The sequence below is a fragment of the Podarcis tiliguerta genome, assembly GCF_965153285.1.
Source record: "Podarcis tiliguerta genome assembly, chromosome: 1".
In the NCBI taxonomy this organism is placed as follows: Eukaryota; Metazoa; Chordata; class Lepidosauria; order Squamata; family Lacertidae; genus Podarcis; species Podarcis tiliguerta.
In genome coordinates, this window is record NC_139534.1 from 88,973,161 (window position 1) to 88,997,161 (window position 24,001).

A 24,001-nucleotide genomic window follows, 5' to 3' on the forward strand; every position below is an offset into this window, starting at 1 on the left:
ATCCCTACTGAACAAGAGCAAAGCTGCCAATTTGTTCATCCCTCCTGTGTTTTACAGAATTACTTGAGAGAGCCTTTTAGTTGCTTAGGTGCTGCTTAGGACTCTTCTTCTGCTGAGCTATATGTTCTATGGACTGTGCAGCATTTTCTCTCACCATACCTGTTTTGCTTTGCATATAAAATGAGAACCTCACTTTCTACACCCAGTATGTTGGTTTTGGGTTCAGTTCTTTAGAAATCTGTGAAACTTGCAGGTATGCAGCTACCAAAAGCCTGCATTTTAATTTTTTTTTTAAAAAAATGTAATATATGGGTTGTGAATTTTAGTTGCACTAAAATGGTGACTGGTTCTGCGAAAACATGCTGTTCTTGTTTTGTGAACACACAGAAAAAGAGAATTAATAGGCAAAATTCCTGAACTGAAGTAGTTCTGCGGTATCATAGATTTGTGCTACCATTATTAACTACATCTTTGAAAATCAGGTTATTGGAACTTGAACACCTACTAAACTCCCAAACACTTGAAAAACTGAGATCAAGTGCCTTGTTCCTGGTTTCACAGACTGGAGTCTTGATGTTGTGAAACAAATCAATATATACAACTGACTACTCTGGTTTTAATAAGAAATCTCCCCTTTCCTTTAATGTTTTTCCCTCACTCTGCAAATGAAAAAAACGAAGCATTTTCTTCTTTTAATCCATTTCACTAACCCGCCCCCCCCCCCCAAAAAAACTGTAGCTTTCAAACTTTCCTTTTTAAAAAATGTAAAGGAAGGTTTTGTTTCTCTTGCACAACTTCGTCTATTTTTTGTTTTTGTTTTGTACAAATTGTATTTTTTGCACTCTTTGTTTTGCTGTTCAGACAGTAATTTGTTAGTTGTTAAGATGCTGCAAGATTTTTGTTATTACGAGAGAGTAACATGGTTACGCCTCTGGAAATTGTCAGAATACTTTTGACTTTTATTTATTTATAAATAGTTATATAACACTTTATACAGGGCCCTTATAGAGGTTCCTGCTTTCCCGCCTCATTAATTGCCTGAGACTGCTTGTACCACTTAGTCACATGGTTTTGGAAGAACTCTAGTGACTCAAACACAAGCTGTGTGGAAATGGGCACTGAGGTTTTCTAAAACACATTGGTGTTGGGCCTTCAAGCAGTGTCCCAACATAGCAACTTGGAAAACAGCCGCCATGATTGCACAAATCATGGCAGTGCTGTTTTTATTATTTAGAGTTTATATATTTATAGGCCACCCTATACAGTGGTACCTCGGGTTAAGAACTTAATTCGTTCTGGAGGTCTGTTCTTAACCTGAAACTGTTCTTAACCTGAAGCACCACTTTAGCTAATGGGGCCTCCCGCTGCCACCGCACCACCGGAGCATGATTTCTGTTCTCATCCTGCAGCAAAGTTCTTAACCTGAGGTACTATTTCTGGGTTAGCGGAGTCTGTAACCTGAAGCATCTGTAACCCGAGGTAAAAAGGTAAAAGTACCCCTGCCCGTACGGGCCAGTCGTGTCCGACTCTAGGGTTGTGCGCCCATCTCACTTAAGAGGCCGGGGGCCAGCGCTGTCCGGAGACACTTCCGGGTCACGTGGCTAGCGTGACGAAGCTGCTCTGGCGAGCCAGCACCAGCGCAGCACACGGAAACGCGAGGTACCACTGTAATAAAGGTTCTCAGGGTAGCTTACAATTTAAAAACAGTCGTATCATAAAATATGGTGCAGAATGAAAGAAAATGCCGAATTAAATTCAAAAACAGAAAAAGTGGAGAGCAAACGTATGAGCTAAAATGGATTTTAAAAGCCACAGCACCTTTTAACAGGCCTGAGATCTTAAGAAGCCTTTTACCTGATTCTAGAAGAACTTACATTTAGGTGCCAGGTGAGCCTCTCCAAGGAGGATATTCAGTAAGTGGGATGTCACTGCTGAAAAGGCCTTCTTCACTCATAACCGCCCTCTGCTCCTCCCCTAGCTGATGGCACCTGAGGTAGCCCTGTGCCCTTCTGAAGTGCTCGTGCTTGGCCTGCTGTCATGGTTGTCTGATTAAAGCTCTTAATCTAATTCAATCTACCAGATAAATTGATTAAAGCTTGGAGCCCCTAGTCTGTGAGAAAATGACAAATTTGTTTTATTTTCTGAAAGTAACAAATCATGTGGCATAGAAAATGAGAAGGAAATTTTTAAAGACGTCATTTTTCTGGGATCCAAAGCAGTGCCTGCTGTGTCCCACTTATGGAAGAGGACATCTAGCTCCACAGTTGAAGCAGCAAGCAACCCTTCACCCCCAGAACCTTTTGATGTTTGGGGTGTGGGAAAGCCCTCTGGAATTGACTCCCAGTGAGGGGCTGCCACCGTAAGAGCTTTGTGGAGATGTGCTGGGCAAGTTAGCTGAATCCTGGCCAGTGAAAAGTAGCTTTTCTTCTTCATCTTTTAAAAAAATATTATTATTATTTTATCTTACATTTTTTTCAGAATATTTTAATTTGATGTCTTCTTGAGGCTTTATAATGCACAAGACTTAATCAACTTAGTTGCTGCCCTCTCCTGCAGAATGCAGTGATCAAGCTGAGTATGTAGGAGATATTTTAGGTATCCTGGTCCCAGCCTTGAACTTAGCTCAGTAGCTTACTTTTCAGCACCATAACACTTTTTAATACGTTAGTTACACACACATATATCACACACAAACACACACATATATATTAAAAGGCATCTGTTCTTGTTTTCCAGAGATCACAGCTCCCACCCTTTGGATTAAGCATTTGGTCATCAAAGATTCCAAACTGAACAGTTCTAGTATGAAAAATTCAGGTAATGTTCACTTATCTTCCTTCCCATGTTGCAGATGGAGGCTAATTCAATCCTGCCCATAGTTTTATTAATTAAACTGATGAGAGTTTCCTCCCCCTGTTGTCTTTCCAAAGATTTTCCCACTGTTAATAATTATCCTAGGTGATAGCTTTGTGGTCTGACTATTGGAAGTTCTTTTTACATGCAGTCAGAAAGGCATTCTGGGCACATGTGATGGGCAGTTGACTGGGCTTAGCTAAAATAAATACATTCTGCACAAAATGAAGCTGTACTCCTCAATTTTCCTTCCATTATCCGACATGGTGATGTTTAATCTCTCAGTATGTTTACCTGCCTTGACTCCTGATTCTGGTTGTATAATCTGAGACTAGGAGAAACTCACAATTCTAAAGGCTGAATTCAGAATGAAAAGCTGAAAAGTGGATATATTTTACAGGTTACCTTGGATAAGGAGCAATGGACTCTATTCAAAATATCATTCTGATTACTATTTCATATTCTTACTCTTCACCATAAGGTCCCAGATTACAGCAATTATAAAAAAAATATTAAAATCAATTCAAAACCAATTAAAGGAGATTGTGTGTGTTTGTGTAGTGCCAGGTACAGTGGTACCTCGGGTTAAGAACTTAATTTGTTCTGGAGGTCTGTTCTTAACCTGAAACTGTTCTTAACCTGAAGCACTACTTTAGCTAATGGGGCCTCCTGCTGCTGCCACGCCACCGCAGCATGATTTCTGTTCTCATCCTGAAGCAAAGTTCTTAACCTGAAGCACTATTTCTGGGTTAGCGGAGTCTGTAACCTGAAGAGTATGTAACCTGAAGCGTATGTAACCCGAGGTACCACTGTAATGAGGTGTGTTTCCAGCATGAGGTGGAAGCTACATAATAAAGGTACCAGATGCACCTCCGTGTGGAGGGAATTCTTCAGTTTAGGATCTGCTACTGAAACTGATGCTCTGTCCTGGAGCTCCACCACCAAACTTCTGAGGCTAGTGGAATTACCAAACAGGCCCATGCTACCAGTCTGAGACCCTGAGAGGGTCTGCAGGTCAAGAGGCCACCGTTATTTGGGGCCTAAGTCTAATCACTAACCGGGGGACACCTTCCTTCTTCCGCTAGGCTAGTCTGTTAACTGCCCTAGAGCACATCAGTTAATTGCTGGTGCTACTCGTTCGTTACAAGAGGAGTTTGAAGGCAATGCCTGAAAAGTTGGTGGTTTTCCTTGCTAACGTATCAAACAGAGAAGACAACTTTTCAGAGAGGGACTGTGGGGTTGCCTCTTCACTGCAAGGTATGGGCTTTGCTCAGAACCCTTTGTACTACAACGTTTTAAAGTTTGGGGTAAAGAGGGATTCCAGCCATGCAGCCAGCCTACACTGTCAACCTTTCAAGAAAACCACAGGATGATGTAATGAGTGGATAAATGGAACTATAAACAGCTCTGGGAAAGCTAGCAGTAGCAGTCAAGTAAATACTTTGCAGCAACTAGTGGTCTGTACATGACGTTATTTGAAAGGAAGAATGAGTAATCTATTAAGGTTAGCAGCTGAAGACAGGTTTTATATGTGTGTGTCTTTTTTTTAAAAGCCAGCCTTGGCACCCAGAAATCTGGGCACTTTTTATATTTTAAATAGAGATTCAATAGAGATTTTCTATTATAACGTAAGCAAAAATTCAAATAGTTCTATTGTTTAAAAGTTACTTGATTCAATCAAGTAATGTAAGGAATGCGGTAAGTGGGAACTGAATGATATTATTTTAGTCGGGAGGCAAGGGGATGGTGGCACCGATTGCAATGGGTTACAATATGATGCAAACTGATCAGCAGTTGAAACCCGTTAGAAAGTTTCATATGCATTTTATAGGACATCTGTGAACTGGTTCAGTATAAATTTGGTTGACTATTATGAGATTTAGCAAGCATTTTTTTCAAAGCCCTAAGGCCACTTTGTTTCAGTGTCAGTTTACAACTGAAGGTATTTGAAAATCTCAGTCAACTGAATTTGCTACTTGCTTATGTAACATGGTTTCTAGGGGCTATATGGAAACAAAGATGGCTGTTCCCATGTTATTCCATGGGGTGGCCATCTTTTCCCCCTGTACAGATCCTTGAAACTGTTCTATATGACCACATAGTGCCATTTCCCAGAACATACCCAGCCTCATTTTGAAAGCAGATGGCCTTTATGTTTTAAGGAGGTTAAAGGAGATACAGAAGACACAAGAAAGTGGCTTTAAAACCCTTGAACCACCTTGTAGTATGGCAAATTTATTTCAAAAAACAACCTCACATGAAGGCTGTGCATGTGCAGAAAGTATAAATTATCACTTAGTCAAATATTGATTTGAAATATGAAAATATTATAGCTTGTTAACATCAGTGTGTGCATGTGCATGTGTGTATAGGAGTCACTAACATATTAGATTCCAGTTATGAAAATGCTCATTTCTAATTTCTGCATCATCACTTACTTTCTCCTGCCTGTTTTCCAATGTTCCAAGTGTTTTGCCGTAAATAAAGCATTATAAAATAAAATGCTGCTTAAACATACTAGGTTTGCAAGAATGATTTTGATTTGGTGAGGAGGAACGGATATTCTGTTACAAGGATACAGATTATTTAACCCAAAGAGATTAAAACAGGGTTCCCCAACCTCGGCCTTCCAGATGTTTTGAAACTACAATTCCCATCATCCCTGACCACTGGTCTTGCTGGATAGGGATCATGGGAGTTGTAGGCCAAAAACATCTGGAGGGCTGAGGTTGAGGAAGCCTGGATTAAAATATAGAAAGTTAGTCTATAGGGCTCTGCATTCTAGCAAATGCAATAGGGTTAGAATACCAAATGCACATTTCTGGAAGCCTGACAGAATTTGGAATGGTCGTTAGAATATTTATTGGCAGTGGTGGAAAAATATATTTGAACCATTTTATTTTATTTTATTTTAAATTAGAAGTGGGGTGGTCCATCCTTGGTGAACTTAAGCTTTAAGTTGGCTTGTCTGGAGGCAAGTATGGCTGAAGCAAGGCAAGGAGTGATGGAAGAGGCTAAGCCCTTCCAGACAGCCAGCAAACAAAGTAATGAATAACATGCCACTGGGAACCAGTTAATCTAACCTTATGAAAAGGTGCAAAGTATACAACTGGGAAAAATAACACCGTATAATAATCAGCACGCAATCATAGGTGCTAAAACCATATGCAGCTAGACAAATAAATGAGGTTCGCTCCTGCTGGCCATGTGATAAATCACTCACAAAGAATTCAGTCTCTCCCCTACCTCCAAAGAAAGAAAACAAATTACTCCAAGCACAAAGTCATAACAGCAACCTCCCCACAGCTGCTGTAAAGTCACATAGGGGCAGGAAGGGAGAAGGGGAGGAAAAGAAGCAAGGTAGCGGGGGAGCATGGTGTCCTGGGACGTTAGAACGAAATGTCAAAGTGCTTGACTGGGAGCCCATGGATTGGCCACTGGAGTTACAATGAAAACAGAAAGGCACCAATAAATGCTGGTTAGCTTTCTTGAAAAAGAGGTCCTGGGGCTCAAGCATGCCATTAGTTCCATATTCCATGTGTGGGTCGGTAATAATAATAATAATAATAATAATAATAATAATAATAACAACAATTTATTTATACCCCGCCCTTCCCAGTTCAGAAAACCGGGCTCAGGGCAGCTAACAACAAATTTAAAACACTTAATTGATGCAACTAAAAACAGCATAAAATACAGGATAAAACATGAATAACAATAAATTCAGAATTAAAAAATCAATTTAGGGGGAAAATCCATCCAATAAACATTAGATGATCACCAGGGCTAGCTGGCTAAATTAGTCCTATTTGGGCCAGCGAGACGACCAGGGGAGAATTAGCTGTGGGATCCCAGAGAGGCTAATCTTCATAAAAAGGGGAGTGGGAGGGAAGGAAGGCCCTGTGGAAGAAAGTTAAATCCTGCAGGGCCCTGGTCTCATGGGACAGAGCATTCCACCAGGTCGGAGTCATCACTGAGAAGGCCCTGGCCCTGGTGGAGGATAAGCTGACTCCTTAGGGCCCGGGACCTCTAAACTATGATTATTCATGGACCTTAAGGTCCTCTGCGGGGCATACCAGGGGAGGCAGTCCCGTAAATATGAGGGCCCTAAGCCACAAAGGGCGTTAAAGATCAAAACCAGCACCTTAAACCTGACCCGATACTCCACCAGTGCAACTGGTAAAGCACTGGGTGAATAGGCTCCCATGGCAGGGACCACGTGAGGAGCCTCACTGCAGCATTCTGCACCCGCTGGAGTTTCTGGGAGAGTTTGAAGGGCAGCCCTGCATAGAGCAAATTACAGTAGTCAAGCCTGGAGGTGACCGTCACATGGATCACTGTGGCCAGATCAGGGCGGGAAAGGTAAGGGACCAACTGCTTAAGGTGGACTTTGCACTCAAGTGGTGAGACAAATGCATTGTCCCTGTTCTCCAAGACATTGGCCTTATTCCAGATGTTGTGAAGCTGAGCTCTGGAATGTAAAATAGGTTTGAGGGCTGAGCCCTGACTAATGCTAAGCTCTGTAATTTAGGTTAAAAATGGTGAACTGGCAAAACAATAATAGATGTTTACTGTTTTTAAGCCTTTACCTGCTAATGTGTCACATGCAATACGCTGCTTAGAAACTCTGGTAATTTAAGTGGTATATAAATATAGCACAAATAAATGAAAGAAATTAAATGAAAAGATGATTTATTTATTTATTTGAGCCAGAATGCATGGTCTCAAAATAGATGTGAGCTGGTGTTCTGGGGTAAAAGCATCTTACCCACCGCTCCCCAAGTGTGTCAAAAATAACTTCTTTGTGGGCAGTGATGAAAACAGAAAGGGAGAGGAAATATTTCAAATACATATTTCAGATTATTATATTTAAGATGGTTTGGAGTTAAACTGGACACGCGCCTGGAGTTCAGAATAGTGAAGGGTGCCATCTGCGTTGTTTGCAGGCGAGTTCTACTAAGTGTATTTTGGAGAGTTTTCCACTGTATCAGTTTGTTCTCCATCTTGACTCCTCCTAATGGTTTATGAACCAATTACTGCACATTTGCCATATGGTTCTGTATGTACTTCTCTGCATTTCAAATAGGAGAACCACAATGAAATTCAGTAGCTGGTGAAGGCTAAAAGGTTATCTACTTCAGAGACCAGAAGAACTTGTAAACAAAATTCAGAAACAAAATTGTACTGTATTGTGTTTTACTGTAATTTTTCTTTTTGTGCTTTTTGTAGAGGTATAGAAAGCCAAGACAAAGCATTTGGTCTTCTAGAGATTGTAGTTATGGAAGGGGGGAAAAGCCTTCACTTATTTCTTTTTGGCAAGCGAAATACTCCAGTGATTGCTATCCGACCCTAGATGGTATGTCATGAGAAGTGCAGGTGTTCTTGTATAAAGGGAGTGGGGATAGAGAGGCACTTATGCATCTGCTCCTCCCAATGTTTGCTCAGCTGGTGTTGTGCTCCTAAATGGAAAGGGGAGTTTTTGCCCTTTCCTTACCTGCTGTTTCCATGACTTGCAGGCTTTTGTTTCGGGGGCTGGAGGGAGATGCCTCTTTCCCACACTGAAGACTTGTCAGTTACTGAATGTATTGCATGGCTTTTTGTTCCTTTGGTAGGGAAGGGGAAATTGTGTCATAAGGAACATAAAGCCTCCGATCATTGCTGAGCGTTTGATCTGGGGATACAAATCTCCATTTTCAATGTCCCAGCCATAGCATTTCGTACTCAATGTGCTGTTGCCAGGCGAGCCATTTTTGTGCCTTGGGTGGAAAATCTGTACAGTGCCACACAAGGTGGTAACATTTAATAATAAACTATGTACATAATAAAGGGGAATTTGTATGTTTATTTAAGATGACCCCATATCGACTTGTTGAGACGGGCCACCTCACCCTCTCTAATGTTGACAGTAATATTTCTCAAGACCTCTGGGTATAGGGTGGTATATTATTCAATAAATAATAAAAATAAAAATACTAAAACAAATTTGGAGTGATTCCTGATAGGTTTGGAGGATTTAGCTGGTATTGTTAGTGATCCTGTTAAGAGCTTTGTTGGCTTTGGAATGGTGAAGGCCTCTCGTGGTTGACTTGATTCTCCTTTCACCTGCTATGGAGAACCTATTTAGTACTAGGGAAGGATGAAACAGCCAATTTAGTTTATTTTCATTTCTCATTTTTTCAAACTTAAATTCAGTTCCTCACATTTCTGCAGCGATTTGCATTTTTTAAGTGCCTCACGAAAATTCAAGATTTTACTGCAAATTTCTTGTAATATACACATCTTTGTATGCAGTTATCCCTGCTATACACATTTTTTGCAAAATAGTTCCCCCTTACATAATGCATTTTGTGTGTTCCTTTCACTAATATATGCACACTTTACCCTAGTATATGCAGTGATTCTGCTGCACTGATCTGTGGACTTCAGGAAATTCATTTGGAATTAAGTTCAGAGTGAAATTGCAATGGCTTTTATTCTACAAACGAGAACTTAAAAGCTAAACCAGACACCACTTTTTAAAAAATGGACTTGCTCTGAACCATGTCCTTCCATTTCTTGTTCCAGGCAAAACTGGACCATCTTTCTAATAGTTGGCCTCATCATTGGCTTCGTGCCATACACTGTCATGAAAGCATCCATGTGGAAATATGATTGTATTCTTCAGACTGTATGAGCCTAGGTGACTTGTGTAAATCCATGCCTGCGAATGAAATTACACATTTCCCCAAAAGATCTTAATAGGAAAAATGTCATTCACAAATAAGCCACACTTATTTATGCTCTACCCTGAGCTCTTATAAATTAGTTTGGAGTGTCAAAGGGATTAATCCAAAATATAGCTTAAATGTTTTGTGGGTCAGCAGCCCTGATTGAAAGGAGATTCCTAGCACTTGCCTCACTTTTCCCATTTCTTGTTGGAAGATGAAATCTAGAATTTTAATCTCCCCAAAGGACTCCCTCCCTCTTTCGCTTCTTGTAGCAGCAGCAGTAGGTTGGCAGCATTGCTGGCCTGCTTCCCTTATGACAGCAAAAGTTGGATAATGTGACAGTCTTATTCTTTTAAAAATGGTCACAGCTTTATTATCTTGGCCAAGTTGTCATTCAGCACCTCCTTCCCCTACCCATTCATTATGCTGGACATTGTTCTTTTCCCTTAGCTCAGTCACTAATTTAACATAGAGAAGGATTTATTTTCCGTTCTGTTTCTCTTTTTGATGACATTGACTCACTTTCCTAAATAGGTGTTTATAACTACTTTTTAAAAAGAGAATGCTGGTCTGGACCGTGGAAAGAAAGAATTTATGTATCATTTTTTTCTCAGACAGATGTGGGGAAAACATATTTTTACCCAAGCCATTTAAGCAGGAAAAAAAATCAAATAAAATATGGCTCTTTCAATTGTTCTGGAACTACATGTGAGCAGGGAGAAAGCTAGGAAAAAACATGGGGAAATGAAGGAGAAAGAGGAAGCAAGGAATTCTAATGGGGTGCAAAAATGGGGAGGTGTTAGGTAGCATAAAAAGAGTTTCCCAGGCTGCAGATTACCCAGCTGTGCAATAAATGTTTAAGGGTAAACTTGAGTAGGATTCACATGTGAAGCTAGAATAGAGAATCTAGCACAGAGAAGCTGTCAACATGTCCCCAACACTCAACAGATAAAAAAAAGCCATTGCAATCTTCCCAGTCTATCACAACCATCTCCACTTCTTCTTCAGTCGTGTGCTTATCCAGAGTTTGAGGACATGGTATGTCTTTAAGAACATAAGAAAAACCTGCTGGATCTAGTCCAGCATCTTGTTCTCATAGTGGCCAACCAGATGCCTGTGGGAAACCCATGAGCAGGACATTAGCACAAGATCACGTTCCCCTCCTGTGAGCCAGGAACAGATGCTCCATATTTTGAAGGAGTGTAGTCAAGATTGCTTTGCTGATGCTGGTGTGAACTCTTGGACTCAACATTTTGCTTTGAATTCCTGCATTGCAGAACTTTGCAGAGTTAAGATGTAAATATGTCTGGAATGCCCTTCATTTCAGTAGAGCATTTTCCATTGCATAAAACAAATAAATGGAAAACTTGAGCAGACCATGAAGGGGATTATTTGGCTCCCTTTCCCCTGCATCTGAATAAATGAATGACCCGCCTCACCTTGACAGGAAAGGTGTAAATTGCTGTCAGGCAGAGAGCTTGAGTAATGTGGCAGCTTGTGATGTAATTGATTTGTGAGGATGCCCAGAGGCCTCTAACTGAATAACTCCTCTGTTTGTATACAGCACAGAAACAGTCACCTTAAAATAAAGAGTAAAGCCTGTCAGCAAAGCAAAGTTCCCTTAAATATCAGCTGAGGACTTAACTTTTCAGATTTTGTTCATTTTTTAAAAATTACCCCCCTCTCTACTCTATTTGCAACCCTGATCAAGCTGCTCTCGTTACACCAAGTTGCGCGCGTACACACACACACACACAGAGTTGTTGTTTAAAGGCATCATTTGCAGAGATTTTTCTGTGCTAACATTATTTTGTGTGTGTATGGGGTGGTCCATCCAGGCCAGGGATAGCCAAACTGATGCCCCCTTGATGTTGCTGGACTAAACTCCCAACTTCCTTGACAACTAGCCATGCTCACTGGGGCAGAGAGGAGTTCTAGTGTAGTATCATTCACTGGCTATCAGTAATCTAGGCAGTGGTTTCAAAATCCATGGAGAAATCTATGCTACACATCTCCCATGGTATCCCTATGTCTTAGGCTGTGTATGCACTAAACCTTTTGTGGCTGGGAATCGTAACTCTGTGAGGGTTAAAGAATGTATTTTGAAGATGATTTAAAATGATAGCATGCTCATAGCCTTACAGAATCATTTTGCATGGGATTCTGGGTTGCGTTCTTGGGAGTGCTTACAAAGCATCAGCCAGGACTGTCAAACTGTGATGATGTAGTCTCTGGAAACTGGCTGTACCTTTGAACATGGTCAACACTCCTTCCCTATGGCTGTGTGTTCCACCAGCAAGAATGGTGAAAAAGCTTAAGGGAGGATCTCTTGATAAGATTCCCAGGAACTGCAACATTCCATGGAACACAGGTTAAAAACTGCTGGATTGAGAGGTGTACTAGCAACTGCAGCTGTTGGTATCTTATCTCCCTTAAGTAAAGGTAAAGGACCCCTGACCATTAGGTCCAGTTGCAGATGACTCTGGGGTTGCGGCACTCATCTCGCTTTATTGGCCGAGGGAGCCGGCGTACAACTTCCGGGTCATGTGGCCAGCATGACTAAGCCACTTCTGGCAAAGCAGAGCAACGCACGGAAACGCTGTTTACCTTCCCGCCAGAGCGGTACCTATTTATCTACTTGCACTTTTACATGTTTTTGAACTGCTAGGTTGGCAGGAGCAGGGACCGAGCAACGGGAGCTCACCCCGTCACAGGGATTCGAACCGCCGACCTTCTGATCGGCAAGTCCTAGGCTCTGTAGTTTAACCCACAGCGCCACCTGCTTCTCTTATCTCCCTTAACTATCAAGCACTAAAAACCAAACCAAAACAAAAACCCCACACAAACATGATCACTGGCTAAAGATTATCTGGCAAAGTAATGTCTCGTAAAAACCTGAACCACAGTGGTGACTTTTGTGACAGCATCTTAGGTAGGCCTCTGGCTGTAGGATCATATTGCAAGTCATGTTTGAAGAAGGTAATAGGGCTTAATTCCTTTATTTATGGGGTTTCCTAAATTACCAAGGTGGGAACAGGAGGTGGGGCTTCATCATATGCCCTGGATAGTGACCCTCCCTTTCTTTTCTTTTCCAGAGAAAGTTAACTCATGTGACCATGAGAGGCAAAGTGCTCTTGAGGAGGCCAGGCAGAACCCTCGTGAGGGGATTGTTATCCCTGAATGTGCCCCTGGAGGACTCTACAAGCCAGTGCAGTGTCACCAGTCCACAGGATATTGCTGGTGTGTTCTGGTAGACACAGGCCGTCCTCTGCCTGGTACTTCCACCCGGTAAGCATACCTCCTTTTGAATTACATGTTAGAAGATAAAATAAACTGTGGCCTGGGGGTCAAGGAACCACCACTTTAGGGTTCAGGACGTACACTCAATATACACTTTCTTTCTCATCTGCAAGGCTGTTTTCTTATTAGTGAATAGCATAGTTGGACCCAGAGGACAGAGGATTTATTGCCATTTCTGCTAGAGGAAAGCCATGGTCATGGCGTATTAAATGTCAAAGAGAGGCAAATTTAAAATTAAATAATATTTTATATGTCAGAAATGTTGGTGCATTTCTCTTCTGCACATTAAACTGGCTTAAACCCCAGACAGATGGAAAACTAAGACATATGATTCTGCATATTTTATTAAAGCTCCTCATTTTCTTTGCTGCTCCCTCCCTTGATATGTTAACCTGTCCTCACTTGCCTCTCTCTCCCGCAGACATTGCACTTGTTCCTTCAGGGCAACCTGTCCCCACCCGTTCCTGTAGAACCTTGGGAAACAGGCAAAGAAAACAGTGTGATGATGGGCTAGTGCAAATACTATAGACACAAAAATATTAATAAGTTACCAATGCCTTAAGTGTAAAAACAAGCCAACCAAAAAAAGGCATGTGTGAGACAGGTCTGTTTAGTTCTGCATTCTGGTTTGCTTAGGTTTCTGGGAGAGTTGTGGGGTGGTTTTGGGTTGTCCCCACAAACAGTGTGCCATGTCTGCTAAGTGATCTCCTTAAACCCTTCAGACTTTCTAGGACTGGCCCTGGGAGTGGGGTGGGAGGTCAAGATGAGCAGCGTTAAGCCCAAAGGAGAGATTCCTGTTCTTGCAACAACCAGTCCCATTATTTTGCTCTTTCTACCTCCGCCCCCCCAATACTCCTGTGTCCAGTTTCTCTGATCCATTCCCTTCCACTAGCTCCAGGTATATAAAGTCACCAAATAAAGACACCAAATGTTCACACCTGCCTCTTGCGCTGCTGCTGCTGCTCCAGCTAACACTTGTTCACGGGGTGGGGCAAAGAGTGGGAGAACTCCTGAAGTCCATACCTTAAGGACATACTCTTTTTATATCTCTTTGGTCTCTAGATACGAGACCCCCGTGTGTGAAAGTGATGCCAGATCGAAGAGCCCAGAAACGGACGACCCTTTCAAAGACAGAGAACTTCCAGGTCAGAGTGGAGAAGAATTCTGTCTGTTCTACTCCCACCTCACTTGCTTATGGCAGCATTAAAAGCTAAGATAAATAAGATAATGAGAATTATAAAATCACAGATTTGTAGCGATGGAAAGGACCCAAAGGGCCATCTGGTTCGGCCTCCTGCAATGCAGGATTCACAACTAAAGAATCTCAGACAGATAACCTAACAGAGAATCTCTCCTTAAAAACCTGCAATGAGGGAAAGTCCATCACCTTCCAAGTCAAATAGCTATTACTGTCACAAAGTTCTTCCTAACGTTTAGTCAGATGGCTCAGAGTGCTCTAGGGACAGTTAGCAAGTGGACCTCTGAGTTGAGCTTTGTCTTGGGTTTTTATCTGTGCTCATACGTTTATTAAATATTGCCACACACCCTGAAGATAATGGTAGGAAATTGCATCATCGTATGTTTATTTGTATGCCACTGTCTCCCAAAGTGGCTTGCAATATATCAAATGAGCAGTGATTATAGTAGTTCACAAGGCGTATTAGAAACCATTTGAAACAACCAGAATAAGAATAAGACCAAAAAAACAAACCCCTGAAAAATTAAGAGAAGAAATTACCCCTCCATGTAAAGTCTGAAATAAATACATGCTTTGAATGTGGGAAGTAATCCTACTCCACCCCTGTTGCCTCCTGGCTTTCCACTTAACTTCCCATCATTCTGTTGGGCTCCATGTACAAACTTTGGTGCAAAATGGTGGAAGCCAGAAGAGTGTGGCTGGCTGGTTACTCAAACATGCTCTTCCGCACATGTGTGGCTACTAGTTTACTGATGATTTATGAGCTGCTGGAGGTAATTTTAATTCTTTTAAAATCTTGTAGCATCTGGTAATATTTCTTTTTAAATCTGAACCTTGCATTTTAATCCTTTATGGATTTCCATGTCGCCAGAAACTGGATTTGTGTGGATCCAGTTGTACTACTGTATTTTAAATGAATGTAAACAAACATCCACACTGTGATTTAAAACATCCATGTGAACTGAAATCCACGTTAACCTCTGCTATTGCTCTCTTGGTGACTATGTGTGCTTGAGTTCCTGTGTCCTCATCGCCTCCTTTACCTTTCCCCTTTGCTGCATTTCCTATCGTGTCGGGAGGACTTCTGGTTTGCTCATTTACACTGATTTCTATGCAGAACTTGCAGTTCAAGCATTCTTCTGCCTTTGCCTTGTTGACGTTGGGAGCAGCACCATAGAATGCATATATGACAGAAAACTAAAATGTGGGTCACATTTGGAAGGAGGGTGGGCAGGTGTGATTTAGGCTGCCTGCAAAAATTCAAGACACAGCAGTCATTAGAACTGCACCCAGACAAATTTTGACAACTCCATACAGCATAGGCATGGCCTTAGGAAGAAGAAGAACCTGTTCTGACTACCATTTGTTCAAAGGAAGCTTCTATTCCCTTTGCAGGCTGCCCAGAAGGGAAGAAAGTAGAATTTATTACAAGTTTACTGGATGCTCTCACCACAGACATGGTACAGGCCATTAACTCAGCAGCACCTGCTGGAGGCGGAAGGTGAGTTTGGGAGGCATTCAAGTTGAACTGAAACAAGAGAACTTAAAGATGTATCTGGCCTTAAAGGAGACTATTTCACTTGAATAATACACTAGGGAAATTCAAGTTCTGGACTCAGTCATAAGTAAGGATGGGGAGGAATTTGATTCAGTTTGCATTTGAAGGTGTATGTACCCAATTTGTCATTTTTGAAACAATATGCAAACTGAGAAACAGCCGTTCTTTGAAATTCACCCTTCTCCGAATTTTGCAATGAATATGCATCTATGGGGAAGCGGGTGGCGCTGTGGGTAAAAGCCTCAGTGCCTAGGGCTTGCCGATCGAAAGGTCAGCGGTTCGAATCCCCACGGTGGGGTGCGCTCCCGTTGTTCGGTCCCAGCACCTGCCAACCTAGCAGTTCGGAAGCACTCCCGAGTGCAAGTAGATAAATAGGGACCGCTTACTAGCGGGAAGGTAAACGGCGTTTCCATGTGCGGCTCTGGCTCGCTAGAGCAGCAATGTCACGCTGGCCACATGACCCGGAAGTGTCTCTGGACAGCGCTGGCCCCCGGCCTCTTGAGTGAGATGGGTGCACAACCCTAGAGTCTGTCAAGACTGGCCCGTACGGGCAGGGGTACCTTTACCTTTATGCATCTATGAATCAGTCTGCCTAAGTCTTGTGCATTTCCCATTGGTTTCGTAACAGTGCACATTATCATATTTTAGAAAGTAAAAGTGCAGTGGGCAAAGTAATATGACCTTCAGTTTCCGAAGCAGATATTTTTGAGAGTGTTATTTCATATCTTATTTACTGAATTTTAATGGCTTTTGTAAAGGATATCTTAATTTGGCATTTCTGCCTTGTTAATCATATTAGTGGTTGAATGTCTGTGAACTGGATGTTCTGCAGTCTGCTGGTATGTTCAACATGCAATGCAAATACAAATGCAGATGATACTTTTTTAAAAACACACATTTTCCTTGGATTTAAGACTAAAATGAGCCAAAAACCTCTGTAAGAGAAAGTATGCTTTCCCTTTTCTAAGCCAGAAATGGCTTGCTTTCAGATTTAAGTAATTTTGTTGTATCAAATACAGTGAGTCAGAGGTGAAGAAGAATCCAGAGAGTATTTGGCATCCTTAATAGTTTGAGTTTCAGTCTTCGTGCCATTGTAAGCTGCACTCTTTAAAATAAAGGAGGCAAAGTTAGTTTGCTGGAGAACCTAGGCAAATGTAAATAGAAAAATCTGTGATTTCTTAAAAGCCCTTACCATGCCAATAACTGATTTTCATGAAGTAGTGTTTGCAGAAAATAACTTTTAAGCAGTACCTGATCTCAGATGAACTCACCAGAGGAAAACTGCATCCTGGTTTTTAGCTAAAAAGGAAGGACAAACTACATTCTGAGTGCAGGAAAAGTACGCTAAAAGGGGCAGGGGAACAGCAGCTTTTTTAAGATTCCAGGGATTCTCATTGCCTGGTGTCCAAACAACTCATTGACTGAAAACACTGACAGGAGAGAGCAGCCAGAAATTTAATGATTGCATTTTTCTTCATAATTTGCTTTCTAGTAGGGCTAGAAACTTACTGTTAAAATAAAATAAAATCTCAGGCACCTCAGGGGGTGTCACTAACCAGATTATCTCTGCATATAGGAGACAATATGCTTGAGACAAAGCTTCTGAAGTTGTGATCAGTATGAGGGGTTTTTTTTAGCCCTTCAGCATTTCAGGGATTGCTAGGCTTCCATCACACATTCCCAGTTACTTGCATGGTTTACATTACAGTCGTACGTACCTTGGATCCTGAACGCCCTGGAACTCGGACGTTTTGGCTCCCGAACGCCACAAACCCGGAAGTGGTTGTCCCGGTTTGCGAACGTTATTTTGGAACCCAAACGTCCAATGGGGCTTCCACAGCTTCTGATTGGCTGCAGGAGCTTTCTGCAGCCAATCAGAAGCCATTATTTGGTTTTCGAATGTTTTGGATCGAATGGACTTCCAGAATGTATTCCGTCGACTTCAAAGGTGCGACAGTATCTTGATTTGTTTCTGTGGGAACTGGGTGGCCTGGTCAGATGGAAGGTATCAGTCAAGTCGCAGCTTTACAGCATTTTTTACTATTTCATTTTGCTTGTATGCCAGCCTTTGGGGGAGAGCATGAGGTGACAAACTGGGGCAGATTGTAAGGTGGTGATTTTAAACCTTGCTTGTGACTATAGAGAGGTGGGTGTTTGAGATGGGTGCTTGTTTGGATTCAGTTTGATGGACACAAATGTGTTGCAAATGAATGACACAACTATTTTGAGAAGCAGTAATGGGCTGCTTGTCGTGGCTGAGAAGAACCAATGGGGCTGGTTGTGTCCTCCTCCTCATTTGCTAAGGAGCATACTATTGTGCCCTGATGTTAAACTCAGATAAATCTGGCAGGAGACAGAATAGTATGTGGTGTTCATTAGTGGGCTTTGTTTCTGAGTGAGGTCAGCGGTTCCACTGTTCTGTCACTCGAATTCCTCACTTTCTATCGTGAACAACTGTTTTCATCTTGATAGCAGGGCCAGAAACTGCCAGCCCACAGAGGGCCTTAGCAAATGTTTTCAATTTTCTACAGATGTTCACTCAGCAATTTGCTGTCCTTTTGAAACCCTGTGAGGCAATTTGTACCTGCAATACCATACCACATGTTTTCAGACGAATTTATTGTGCAGATGCCTTTACATATGTCCAACTTTACTATTATTTTTATTTAATTACTGCAAGGGGAGAATTCTGATTGTGGGAAGATGACAGTACTTAAGATTTCCACTGCATTATAGAATGTTCAAAGTGCTTCACATTGTGCATCTCAGAGGTTTAGGCTATACCAGATGAATTCAAGCATTTCAACTCAAAGGGGCTAGGAAGTACCAAAAAACAAAAACAAAAAACAACCGCAGCAGAAGCAGCACAACATCACAAGGTATCTAAAAAGCACATTCAAGCATGCAACTAAATTTACTTACCTTTTAAATGGCTCAAGACCGCAATACCTCAAGGGGCCGCCTCTGCATATGAACCAGCCCAGACCCTGCAATCACTATCTGAGGCCCTTCTTCGTGTGTCTTCTCCACTAGAGATCCTAAGGGTGGCAACATGAGAGCGAGCCTTTTCAGCAGTGGCTTTCCACATGTGGAATGCTCTTCCCAGGGAGACTTGCCTGGCACCTTCATTGCATATCCTTGGGCACCAGGCAAAAGCCTTCCTCTTCTCCCAGGCCTTTGCTTAGTACATGTTGTGGTAGGACTCCACTGAAAGACGAAGAACTGCTGATGCCCTGTCTAGTTTGACCCTTAGCTTAATAACCAATCTAAGCCTATTGATGGATTAACAGGCGTTAGCTCTGTCTTGCAGTGCACCTTTGCAGATAGTTTTATTCCTTCATTTTGGATAAAATGTGGCTCACCATTAGATCCACTGTAAGACCTTGTAGTGGAAATTGTAGTCCATAACATGGCTGTGTGCTTGCGTGCATCTATACGTGTTTGTGATGTTATCACAGCAAAAGGGAGAAACAGCCTGATGTTTGCCAACCCCCTTTTCCCTTAAAAAGCTGACCTAGGTAAACTTGTTTTTGTTGGTCAGGTTAAACTGGGTGTGTGGAGGAGGGGAGAGGTGATGTCATTTCCTCCTGCATCTACATCTAAGGAGCTTTCTTCAAACGATCTGTGTGCAGCATTAGCAGAACTGTTGGCTTTGTTCTGATGTGGTCAAGCAAAGTAGGCTCTTGAGAATTTCTACGCTATTCCTTATTTTGTTGTAAGTCTTAGGGGGTTTTTTTGGTGTGTGGTGGAGCAGAAGGCAAGCTATCTTTTTGAACAAATTTACTGCCCCTTTTCTGCAAGACTTGCAGTTTTGGAAGATCTTTCATGTGTCTTTTCCTTTCCTGATGGTTTTGGCTGAGAGTGAGGCAACACACACTTTAAACAATAGATCTAAGCATCACTAAAACAAGTACCTCCTAAGCCAGGTGTATGTTGTGGATCTGCTTCATCACCAAGAGCTGAATTACAAAGAGAAATTTAAATAAGCAATATTCCTTGTTTATTACATTAATGCTCTAGTACACTAATTTTCTGTTTGAATTTCCCCATGTGTTAGATGTTATAACCAAGCCCTTCCAGCTGATAGAAGAGACTGCTAGAAGTCCCCTTAATGATTTCTAAAAAAACAAAAAGCACAACTTTCCCTAATAACCATTTGCTATTGCTAGACTTAAGCAAACAAAATAGGACTCCATCAGAACTTTTGTCAAGAGTCTGCTCTGCCTTAGAGAGTGTGTGTATTGAAAAATTGGGGGTTGTGTTTCCTGTGAACCTTCCTTCTCCTCTTCTTTCCAGGTTCTCTGAGCCTGATCCCAGCCACACGTTGGAAGAGCGGGTGGTCCATTGGTATTTCAGCCAGCTGGACAACAATAACAGCAATGACATCAACAAGAGGGAGATGAAGCCCTTCAAGCGCTATGTCAAGAAGAAAGCCAAGCCCAAGAAATGTACGCGGCGCTTCATTGACTACTGTGACCTCAACAAGGACAAGTCCATCTCACTACAAGAACTGAAAGGTTGCCTGGGCGTTGGGAAGGAAGGAGGTGGGTAACACTTTTGTCATACCTAAAGGACACAGGTGGGGAAGCTCAGGCTTGGCAGGGTGGTAATGTGTCTGACCACCACTAATAATAATAATAATAATAATAATAATAATAATAATAATAATTTATTATTTATACCCCACCCATCTGGCTGGGTTTCCCAGCCACTCTGGGCAGCTTCTAACAAAATATAAAAATACAATAATCTATTAAACATTAAAAGCTTCCCTAAACAGGGCTGCCTTCAGATGTCTTCTAAAAGTCTGGTAGTTGTTCTTCTCTTTGACATCTGGTGGGAGGGCGTTCCACAGAGCTGGCGCCACTACTGAGAAGGCCCTCTGCCTCCTTCCCTGTAACTTGGCTTCTCGCAGTGAGGGAACTGCCAGAAGGCCCTTGGCACTGGACCTCAGTGTCCAGGCAGAACGATGGGGGTGGAGACGCTCCTTCAGGTATACTGGGCCGAGGCCGTTTAGGGCTTTGAAGGTCAGCACCAACACTTTGAATTGTGTTCGGAAACATACTGGGATTTTCTCAATATTTTCTCCAGCCTCTCTCCCCAGATCACACCTCTCTCCAGGCCTACTTTGAGTGCTTTTGCCTGGCAAGAATGTTTGCCTGGATGCAGGATAAAGAGTTGTGTGTGTGGAAACCAGTTTATTGTATAAAAGTAGTATTTGCATGCATTACTCTGCCCACTTTTACCTCTTGCCTCAGCTGTCGCTGGCATGTGGCCCCCAGAAGGTTGCGCAGAAAGGAATGTGGCCCCCAGGCTGTCAAAGGTTTCTCACCCCTGCGGTAGCACTTGAACAAACCAGTCCGCTTTAGGAAGCAGCCTAAAGTTTAGCACCCTCTGGTGGCCATTGCCGAAGATGTCAGTTTGCAAAAAGAAACATGAAATCATGTTTCTGAGCTTCAAAGGTGCCCAGATGTGTTCAGTTTATATGTCCATGGACACTAAAAGAATTACCTTTTATAACCAGAAGGCACTTTTGCTCCTAGCAAATTTATACCTGAAAGCACTCGCATCTTTAGTAAGAGGTGGTTATCTTGAAACCGGCATCCTCAAGTCTTTTTTGAACAAATCATCATTCTATTAGAACGACACTTATTGGTGGTGGTCTGAAACATTGCACGTGGCAGATTTATTCTTCCTAAGTCTACTTCATCACTGAACAAAATACTTCTTGAAAATACAGGCTACTCTGACTCAGCCAAAATACCTTTGCCGTAGAGGGATGTGACCTTCGCACTTTCTGCTTTACTTCTTCCTTGAGGGCCTTCAGTCGTCATCACTGGTAGATCAGGCTTGCTACTTTCTTAGATCTGCAGTCTTTATTATACATGGAAAAGTTCACTGGACAGAGGATTTATATTTTGCAGGGAGCGTTGGAAGTTTCCCCCATGGAAAAAGACAAGGTGTTAACCCTTTCAGTAAGTGCTTCTGTAATTCCTTCCCCTTCCCCCTGATCCGAGTCAGTCTTGATCAGCTGTGTGTTTTGGGGTTGTTCCCCCCCTACCCCCAATCCTGCCTAAACCTACTGCTAGCCATTGCCTGGCCAACTATAATGGAAAGGAGCTAGTCCTGTGGATCTTATTACCGATTAACCAGGCAAGAGGGTGCTTCCATATGACAAGCTGTATTAATCGCTGGGATCGCTCTTGTCAGTATTTATTTACTGAACTTCATTTAAAACACTTGGATGCTACCTTTTCACATCTCTAGGTATCTCAAGGGGAAATAAAATCAAGACAACAATGAAATTCAATAAATGTGCCTAAGACAGTATATATTCATATGCATGGGAGAGAGAGAGCGCTCCTGGAGAAGCAAAACACAAAATAACCCACCTAGCCCAATGTCGCCTGGAATAAAAGTGATTGGCAACCTTTCTGAAAGAGGGCACTCATTCGGAGCCTGGCTCTCACCCTTTGACTGCAACTACTGCCGAGTGGAGTAGTCCTTGAGATACATGGGTCCCAGGCTGAATGGTTGAAAGGTAACCACCAGCACTTGGAAGTTAGTCTAGACCAGGCTTCCTCACCCTCGGCCCTCCAGATGTTCTGAGACTACAGTTCCCATCATCCCTGACCACTGGTCCAGCTAGCTAGGGATCATGGGAGTTGTAGGCCAAAAACATCTGGAGGGCCGAGGTTGAGGAAGCCTGGTCTAGAAGCAAATTGTCAGCCGCTGCTGCTGCTGCTGCAAATTCAAACATATCCCCATCTCCTGATGTCAGTCAGGAGAGAAGCAGCATAGTTTTTGATTAGCTGCAGCTTCTGAGTTGGTTTTAAGGGCAAGCCCAGGTGAAGTCCTTTACACTACTCAGCGCTTAACCACACTTCTGTTTGTCCCATGTTTTATAGGCATGGGGCCCGAGAAGTGTTGTGGGTTTTCCTGGGGAAAGTGGTGGGACAAAAGACAAACCTCTTGGTACTGTGCCTAGAAATCACAGGACAAGAAGTGTGGGTGAGAGCCCTCAGTCCTCATGGCTGCATATAGTGAGTTTTCTGCTGTCTGAAAAAGGGGCAAAGCTTTTGCAACAGGTATAGCCAGTAAAATGTGCTCCTTACTGATGAGTTTGGTGTATACTGGTGGTTGTTACCAAATTGGTATGTGCAATAGCAGAGATATCCCCACCCCAGCAATTCATCTGTTTAAATCTGCATTAAACCCCCAGGTGTGCAGAAGGTAGAGAGCCTTACTGCGTATTGCATTCCCAGGTATTATTAGTTTGTTTCACAGGGAAAATCTGTTAATTACTTACTAAAAATTTAATTGGAGGTTTCACATTTTGTTTCTTCCCTCCCTGTTGCTGTTTCCCGCTCCATCTCTCTCCAACTTTAGTCGGACGTCTTGTCTAAGAGCTGATGGAAAAGCGTGAACCAGACGGAAGGAAGGACGAACCGGACACATCGCCATTTGAAAACACTCAGGTGGAACTGGCAACATCCAATGTAGCAGAAGTGGCCACCACAACATTTGCACTTTTGGAAAAAAAACAAAAAACGAAGAGGGGTGGAAGTTGGTCTACTTATTATGCCATTTTATATAGTACTTTAGAGAAGAAGAAAGAGTAAACAAAGAAAAAAGAAAGATAAAGAAAACTGAACAGCTACTGATGATTTAAATGTTAGGGATTTGCTTGGACTTGAAGAATGATGTTTAATATACTGTATATAAATGTAAATTGTACAGTTGTCTTGTGCTGGCCTTAGTGTGACTATTTGGTTTCTGCCTATGACTGTTTTTGAAGCTGGTTTAGATTGAAGGGGTACAGAGGACTCTGGAATCCAGGGATGCATTGGTTTCTACAACCAATCAAAATTCAACTTTTTTCTTGCACAAGCATCATCATGATTCAAATAAGTCAACAGTGTAGGTGGCTCACACATTACTTGAACACTGTGTGTGCGTGTGTGCACGCTCACATACACATCCATACACAAACACAAATGCAGAAAATGGGACTAGTCAGCACTAGTCCTACTCAGAGTAGTTTCTCCAGTGAGCCAGTGTGGTGCAGTGGTTAAGAGCGGTAGTCTCGTAATCTGGTGAACCGGGTTCGCGTCTCCGCTCCTCCACATGCAGCTGCTGGGTGACCTTGGGCCAGTCACACTTCCTTGAAGTCTCTCAGCCCCACTCACCTCACAGAGTGTTTGTTGTGGGGGAGGAAGGGAAAGGAGAATGTCAGCCGTTTTGAGACTCCTTAAAGGGAGTGAAAGGCGGATATCAAATCCAAACTCTTCTTCTTCTTCTCCCTCTGGAGCATCTGAGGGCTAATTTTGTATAGCTCAGCTATGATCTCTCAGCCAGCCAGTGCTCAAGGCCAAGACAGCCTTA

General features: G+C 42.4%; 1 protein-coding gene across 2 annotated transcripts in view; it reads left to right on the plus strand.

Moving 5' to 3' along the window:
• SMOC1 (SPARC related modular calcium binding 1) overlaps positions 1-23,658 on the plus strand; it is a 62,118-nt gene extending 38,460 nt beyond the window's left edge. For both annotated transcript variants that reach the window (XM_083398866.1, XM_083398867.1), the window contains exons 7-13: positions 2,737-2,817; positions 12,656-12,848; positions 13,923-14,005; positions 15,454-15,559; positions 19,913-20,160; positions 21,541-21,591; positions 23,006-23,658. In XM_083398866.1, the coding sequence (XP_083254992.1) occupies positions 2,737-2,817; positions 12,656-12,848; positions 13,923-14,005; positions 15,454-15,559; positions 19,913-20,160; positions 21,541-21,591; positions 23,006-23,022 (779 nt within the window). In that variant the 3' untranslated portion in view covers positions 23,023-23,658. The remainder of the gene's footprint in view (positions 1-2,736; positions 2,818-12,655; positions 12,849-13,922; positions 14,006-15,453; positions 15,560-19,912; positions 20,161-21,540; positions 21,592-23,005) is intronic.
• Positions 23,659-24,001: the final 343 nt, after the last annotated feature.